General features: G+C 43.5%; 1 protein-coding gene across 1 annotated transcript in view; it reads right to left on the bottom strand.

The window, feature by feature from the left end:
* Nucleotides 1-7,502, bottom strand: part of suclg2 (succinate-CoA ligase GDP-forming subunit beta) — an 83,396-nt gene that overhangs the window by 42,132 nt on the left and 33,762 nt on the right. The window contains exons 5-8 of the mRNA XM_083533477.1: nt 6,059-6,211; nt 5,626-5,715; nt 4,018-4,114; nt 2,039-2,200 (exon numbers count right to left, since the gene is read on the bottom strand). Coding sequence (XP_083389603.1) covers nt 2,039-2,200; nt 4,018-4,114; nt 5,626-5,715; nt 6,059-6,211 — 502 coding nt within the window. The remainder of the gene's footprint in view (nt 1-2,038; nt 2,201-4,017; nt 4,115-5,625; nt 5,716-6,058; nt 6,212-7,502) is intronic.

Here is a 7,502-nt window from a genome sequence, read left to right as displayed (position 1 = left end):
CAAATAGAGATGTGAATAGGAAACTCAAATAGAAATGTGAATAGGAAACTCAAATAGAAATGTGAATAGGAAACTCAAATAGAAATGTGAATAGGAAACTCGAATAGAGATCTGAATAGGAAACTCAAATAGGAAAAACACAGGAAAAACACATAGAAAACTCAGACAAAACAACTCAAATAAACTTAAATAAAAAGCACACTTAGGAAGCCATAACAGGAAACTAATACAGAAATGTAAATAGGAAACACATAGCAAACACACAGGAGAAACCCACAAAAACAGAAAACATAAATAGGTAACATGCATATAAAACTCATACATTAAACTCAAAAGGGGAATCTCGTACAGGAAACATCTAAGTTGCTCGAATGACAAACACATAAGAAACTAAAAAAATTGGAAACTTAAAGAGCAAACCCAAACAGGAATCTCAAACAGAAAAAACGTCTATGGTAAACAGCCGGAAAAGTACACCAGCAATAAAAAGTCCAAAATGAACGGCCCCATGACAAGTTACACCAACACAAAACTGTATAATTCACAGCAACAGCTACGGAGCATAAACGCATCCTATAGTCCATCAGGCACAAGAAAACAATTAGTCGAGCGAGTACTAACTGTGCAGAACACAAGTCGAATTCTCAATCATCCTGCAAACAGATGGATAAGTGAATTAGATTAAACGCGTACTGGACACCGGCGACAGTAGCAGTTGCGGCGTTAGCTGGGCCATTGAGTCTGCCTAATTAGTCCATGCTGTAACGGAGCCAAGTGTTCAAGTGTTTTTCTGCGGCTAATTCCTGCCTCCCAGACGAAAGGCTGGAGCTTGGCAAGAACTTGAAAAAGGAAAAAAAAGAAAAATTGTTCTTTCAAAACTTGCACACAAACTGCCACCTTGATGAGTAGGAATACAAGTGTGTGTGTGTGTGTGTGTGTGTGTGTGTGTGTGTGTGTGTGTGTGTGTGTGAATGAAAAGGGAGAGAGAGAGTTTTTGTGCGTGTGCACATACACTTGAGTTTTCATGCTTCCTGGCATCTCTTTTGTTTAACACTTAAAAAAAAAAAGAAAAAAGAAAAAAAAAGGTTTTTATGTCTTTTATGCCTACTGAGAAGCTGCTTTAATGACAACTAGAACAATCTCTCAGCCAATCTGCCCGGTTCCAGGCACTTTTTCGAGGCCTTTCTCTTGCTAATTGGAAGTCTGTGCTTTTGGCAGGTTCCATCAGACGTAGAAACCCATTTGGTAATGCCTTAATAAAGTCACATTTATAAAGATGGGATCTAAATAGAAACGCAGTTCTTTGAAGCGGGCGCTTTGATAACGCCCTAAATGTGTGCTGCTTCTTAAATGGATTCTAGAATCTGGTCTGGAAAAGCGGCACGGGCTTGTCTTTAAAGAGGCTTTTCTGCTTTCACAGAGTCGACAGGTACTGCGAAGGACGTCGCAATATTTTTCAATAAGCTGCGCGACTCACAAAAAAATTTACACCAAACCTGTACAACCGGTGGTCCGTCAGCAGGTTCTGATCCGAGATGAGAATAAAAGGAGAATCTAAAATAAACTCATGTTGACGGTACTGAAACCTCAAGTGCCCTGCTTTATACTTAGATTGGATGGATGGATGGATGGAATGGATGGATGGATGGATGGATGGATGGATGGATGGATGGATGGATGGACATTAAAGGAGATAATTGACTGGAACAGGACACAGACAGACAGCCAGACGCAATAAAGCAAGCAGTACATACTACAAAATACTAAAAATTTAAGGGTAAGTTAAAGAAAAAAGCCGGGGGGGGGGGGGGGGGGGGAGGGTGGAGTGTTTGTTGAGTCTTTGCAAAGACTCTCAAAGACTGTTTTATCAAAAATTATTAAATAAAAGGCTGTTATTAATAAATTAAGTAATTAAAAAAGGAAATAGTAATAAGGAGTGACACCGAATGTCCATTGGTTACAGCTCCATCACTGTTATTAACTCTGCATAGGATGAGCAAACTGTTCAACTGTTTAAACAGAAATGTAACACACTCACCAAAGCAAGCGATGTTGCCATCCAGGCCGATGTATTTGAGGTCGTATTTGGCCGCCTCGGTCTCTGTGGGGTCGCTTTCGGCCGTGTTGTCCATGGCGAAGACGTTTTTCTGCCGGAACTCGGCGTTGTCGTCAAAGTTGATTTTGGCGTCGAAGCACACGACTGAGGAAAGGCATTAGAGTCATGTTTCTGTTTTAGAGTCATCGTTTTGTTTCTGTTCTGACACACTTTACCATCTACTGAGCTTCAAATGAGTTGGGCTGCATCTATACAACACGGCTAACCAATCACATTCTACAAATAATTCACTTTTTTGACATTTGTTTCATGATGCATCGTTTTAGGGTAATATAATGTACTACAATCTGATATAAAATCTGGAGATTATACCGTGAGCACAGTGCCCCGCGATTCTGAATAGATGAGTAGGAATCGCGGGAAAGAAGAGTCTGGGAAAACGAGAAAATAGGGGAGCTGTAGCTAACGTATGAGTTTCCCCTCCTGATGGTCAATAAACAATGTGTTGTGATCTCCTGAGCACTCAGCACCACTGCTGCTATGCTAATACGACGTATCACAACGCTACGGAGACCGAGGCAATGCGGATTAACATGGTAGAGGTAGAGCTGCATCCTCCGGTAGACAGAACAGGAAAAGAACGCCTGGTTTTATTCAAGCGGACTATGATTTTGGATTATGAAGGCGTTCATTCAAATTGAATCGAATATTTTTCCATTGCATAGAAGTGAAATCGGATCACGCCGTATCATGATTGTGTGAATCGGTGCACATCGCATCAGTAGCTGCTTCATATGCGTCTTTACTGGATCGTATCGCTGGCTATGCATCGAGACGCGAATCGCATCGGCCTCAGTTATGGAGATGCGCATATATCCGTGTTACTGAAGATACATAAACATGGTCGAACCCAAAGGAAACATCGCTCTTGTACGTTCCTTTGAATGTACACAAAAGATCGCTAATTATCCCTATATATCCCACATACCCCTAATTAACCACCCCGCCTCTTCGTTAAAACGACAACGATCCCGCAAACCAGGCCTCTGCATTTCCGATCTCGTCCTGTGATCAATCTTCTCGCTCTAAATCGCGAAAGCCTAAAGATGCCATCAGTGACGGCCGTGCGGCTTAATGGCTTCTGTGCCGATCGGCGTGATCATTCATGCATTTTGGGGCCGTGATGCTGTTCGGAGGAAAAGAGATTGCAGTACACGAGTCCCCGAGCTCATCGGGGAAATAGCGAGTACTAGCGCTCCGTCTCTCGTCGAGCCAAAACCAGACTCCTACTTTCTGAGATGAGCTCTCACTCATGCCGCGAGGAGCCGAGGAGCGGAATGAAGGAGAAAGCAGCTCTAATCAGCTTCGGGGTCTCGCTTCGTCCCCATTCACTCCATCGCTCCTGTCCTACTAAACTCCCAACTCGTTTCGCAAATCCTGCAATGTCTTTTTCTCTCCCTGATCATCTGCATCTCCAGCCGTGAGCTCATCCTGCTCGATGCGATCATTTGCGACTTTCGCATTTCCGGCTTTCTCTCGTCGTCATTGATCTCGGTCTTCTAGGAAGTAAATGCAGTGAACCCCAGTGAAGTAACTAAGCAGGGGGGTTTTCATTACATCTGCTGACTCAGGAAATTGTTTTAATAGACATTGAAGTGGGCTGGAATGGAGAAATGTCGTCGGGTTGAGGGAAATTTAGTCTATCGATTTGATCCACTTCTAGTAGACAACTTACTGACTCTAGAGACTAAACAAAAAAAAAAAAGAAAAAACAACAAACCAGAAAAGCTGCTGCTTGGAGCTTTTTGGAGCTCTTAAGAAAGATTAGGAACTCTTCAGTTCCTCAAAATATTTCGGACCCCTGTGGATCCTCCTGTCTCAAGCAAAAGGTCTCCTTCACAACCACAAGACAGATTCTGTCCCCCATAAACCAGACGTTTTAAAACGTGGAATCACCCCACCTTGTCCTTCGGGAGTCTCGCCGAGCGGGTTCACTTCCACCTGAGTGGCGTCGACTTTCAGGAAGAGATCGTAGAGTTTTTTAATTTGATCCGCAGCCTGAGACAGAGAAGAGAGAGGAACTAAGGGCAGTCGAGAGACAAGACAAGACCCTGTTATACACAACACACAAATAATTTACACAAAGGTCTATGTATGCACATGGCCTGTGTACATCACTACAAATAAAAGAGGTGACCTGTGTGCATTATCTTTAATAAAGGAGGTGTGGCCTGTGTATATAAGCATCAATAAAGGAGGCGTAGCCTGTGTGCATCATCATCAATAAAGAAGGTGTGGCCTGAATTCATTATTGTCAGTTAAGGAGGTGTGGCCTGTATGCATTATAGTCAATAAAGGAGGTGTGGCCTGTATTTATTATCGTCAGTAAAGGAGGTGTGGCCTGTATGCATTATAGTCAATAAAGGAGATGTGGCCTGTGTGCATCATAATCAATGAAGGAGGTGTGGCCTGTGTGCATTATTGTCAATAAAGGAGGCATGGCCTGTATGCATCAATAAAGGAGGCGTAGTCTGTGTGCATCATCATCATCAATAAAGGAGGTGTGGCCTGTATGCATCAATTAAGGAGGTGTGGCCTGCATGCATTATCAACAGTAAAGGAGGCATGGCCTGTATCAGTATTCTAATTCACATATACATAGATATGAGGACGTACAGGCTCGTCTGCGTCACAATGTCAAGAGACGGATTTCTTTTTTTCCGCTTTGTTTATCACCACGCTGCACTTTATTTGACTAACTCTATTCAATTATACCCAACGTGTTTAAACAGCGCTCCTCCTCCGAAAGAAATTTCATTAGTTCTGAGCGGAAGATCTGTTTGCAAATCAACCTTATTAAAAGCATTAAAAGGATGACAGTAGCAGAAATCTGACAAGCTGCACACTTGACTAATCATTTCAATTTCCTCGGGTTGTTTGAATCAATGTATGAACGCGAGCGCGCACACGCGCGCACACACACACACACACACACACACACACACACACACACACACACACACACACACACACACACACACACAAGCAGCCCAGGACATCTGAATCCAGTGTTCATAACCCTTGAAAATGGGCTTCATTATGTTGATTTATACAAACGCTGCATTCCAAACTAATCATCAAAAAGAGCATGGAATTACGATTTGATACGATGCAAGTGGACGGACACAGCGGATTCCAAACACTGCGTAGGAAGAGAAGCAGTGGGGGGAAAAAAAACAGAAAATAATTCAAATAAGCAGGAGATGGCTCCTGGAGGTCGGGAGCTGGCCGTATATATATCACTGCCTGGCAGAAGTGGGATGGAGATAACCTCTAAATGTCTTTAAAGCCCAGTGAAGATTTAAATCAGGGCTTATCGTTTATAGCCACGGCAGTTACGGCACATCAGTGAGTCATTTATAGCTGAAATAAACGCCGCACAGACTACTGATGCCTCTGTGGATCGGCGATGCTTCCACTAAAGGGCAGCATACACAGCGTTGAGCCCGAGTATTAGCGCAACAGCCGAGTGTTGTTTTGGCACTCTGCTCCGACTCCTGCTCCATTACCTGCCTCTCCAGTGGCCCTTTGAAGCCCAAATTAGCCGCCATGCGCAGCGCCTGGTCGTCTCGAACGCCCTCGAAAATATCGATGACTTCCTGTGGAGGGAAGGATGGAGAGAGAGAAATAGAGAGAGACAGAAACCATCAGTGAGGTTGATTTATTGCAGCGTGTGTTCGGATTAACATAGTGAAGGATGCAATTATACACAGAGTATAGGAGATAGGGAAAGAAAAGAGAGAGGAAGGGGGTAAAAAGCAGATGGATGGATGGATGGATGGATAAGTCGGCATGAGACTGATCAGTTAATAGACATGTAGACTGACAGGTCAAGAGGGTTAATATACATATGTATTACTAAAGAAATAGATGTGAGCCTTAAACAGGGTCAAAGTGAAGAAGAGAGGAAGAGTGTGTGTGTGTGTGTGTGTGTGTGTGGACCTTGTAGATAAGCTCTGGTGTTTTGGCCGCGACCTCCTCGATGTCTACGCCCCCCTGTGGGCTGCCGACCATGACCGGGCCATTAAACGCGCGGTCCATCAGGATGGCGAAATACGTCTCCCTGGAGATATCCAGCGCCTCAGCCACCATCACCTGCAACCACAAATACACACGTTTATAAAGCATGGACATGGACAAGGAGTGAGAGTGTGTGTGTGTGTGCATGTGTGTAAGAGAGACGGGAGGAGAAGTTACTCCGTCTGTATTGTTATCTGAATACAAGCACATTAACGGATAAGCTGCTGGCACGGTGACAGCTCACTAGTGGTTTTGTGTTTGTGGAAACAGAGAATGACAACACAATTACAGCCTCTTAACGGCCTCCATTCCGCTCGGGCTACACACACACTCCATTCATTAATCTGTCTGAGACGGCTGGCCAAGCTGACACACTCAACACCCACGGAAACCAAGCTGAGATCTATTTTAAAGTGAAATGCTCCGACATAAAGCGGCAGGCATTTAGACCACACCCCCTTCACAAACACTTACAGGTACAAATTGCCCTCCTTCTCTAGACTTTCTAAGACTGACAGCTCCTTCAGAGATCATCCAACAGAGACCACGCCTCCTTTACCAAGATTCACCAGATACCACGCCTCCTTTACTGAGATTCACCAGAGACCACGCCTCCTTTACTGGGATCATCCAGAGACCATGCCTCCTTTACTGAGATCATCCAAACAGAGACCACGCCTCCTTTAGCGCGATCAACTGGAGGTCCTTTGCTAGGACTAACACTAAAGGAGGAGTGATCTTTGTCATTGTTAGTAAAGTGGGTCATAGTAAAGTGGGCGTGGTTATCCACACCTCCTGTAATGAAATGACCGTTAGAGACCACACCTACTTTGCCAAAACTGGATGTTTGTTGGTCAATCTGCCAGACTATAAATGCTTCAATTACTTTTTCTATTGAAGCACAAACAAACGTTTATAAAAAACGTTTAGATAGTTTAAAAACATAAATGTGACAAGAATCAGCATTTCACCTGAGAGGCCCAATGTTTCCCCTTTCACAGTTTACAAATAAATGAGAGTAAAACTCTGTTTCTCCAGCAGGATGACGGAGGCACAGGGTGGTGTGTGAAGGGACACGAAGCTCCAACCTCCATCTCGCACACAACAACAAACACACACAGACACCAACAGCCTTGAACATTTAATCTGTTTTTTTTTTTTTTTTACTTTCGGTGCTACAGACAGGTGTGTGTAAAAGAAAGAGTTTAAAAAAAAAAAAAAAAAGAGAGAGAAAGAGAGAAAATGAGAACAGGATCCACTGGCTTGTTAGCGACAAAAAAAAAGATGACAGTAGCGCATCAATGGCTTTGGTTTTCACGTTTTCACAACTAGGATTTTTTTTTCTCCCTCTTTCTTGCTTTTATTT

Source organism: Silurus aristotelis (assembly GCF_946808225.1).
Source record: "Silurus aristotelis genome assembly, chromosome: 28".
Taxonomy (NCBI): domain Eukaryota; kingdom Metazoa; phylum Chordata; class Actinopteri; order Siluriformes; family Siluridae; genus Silurus; species Silurus aristotelis.
This window is presented reverse-complemented; position numbering and strand designations above follow the sequence as displayed.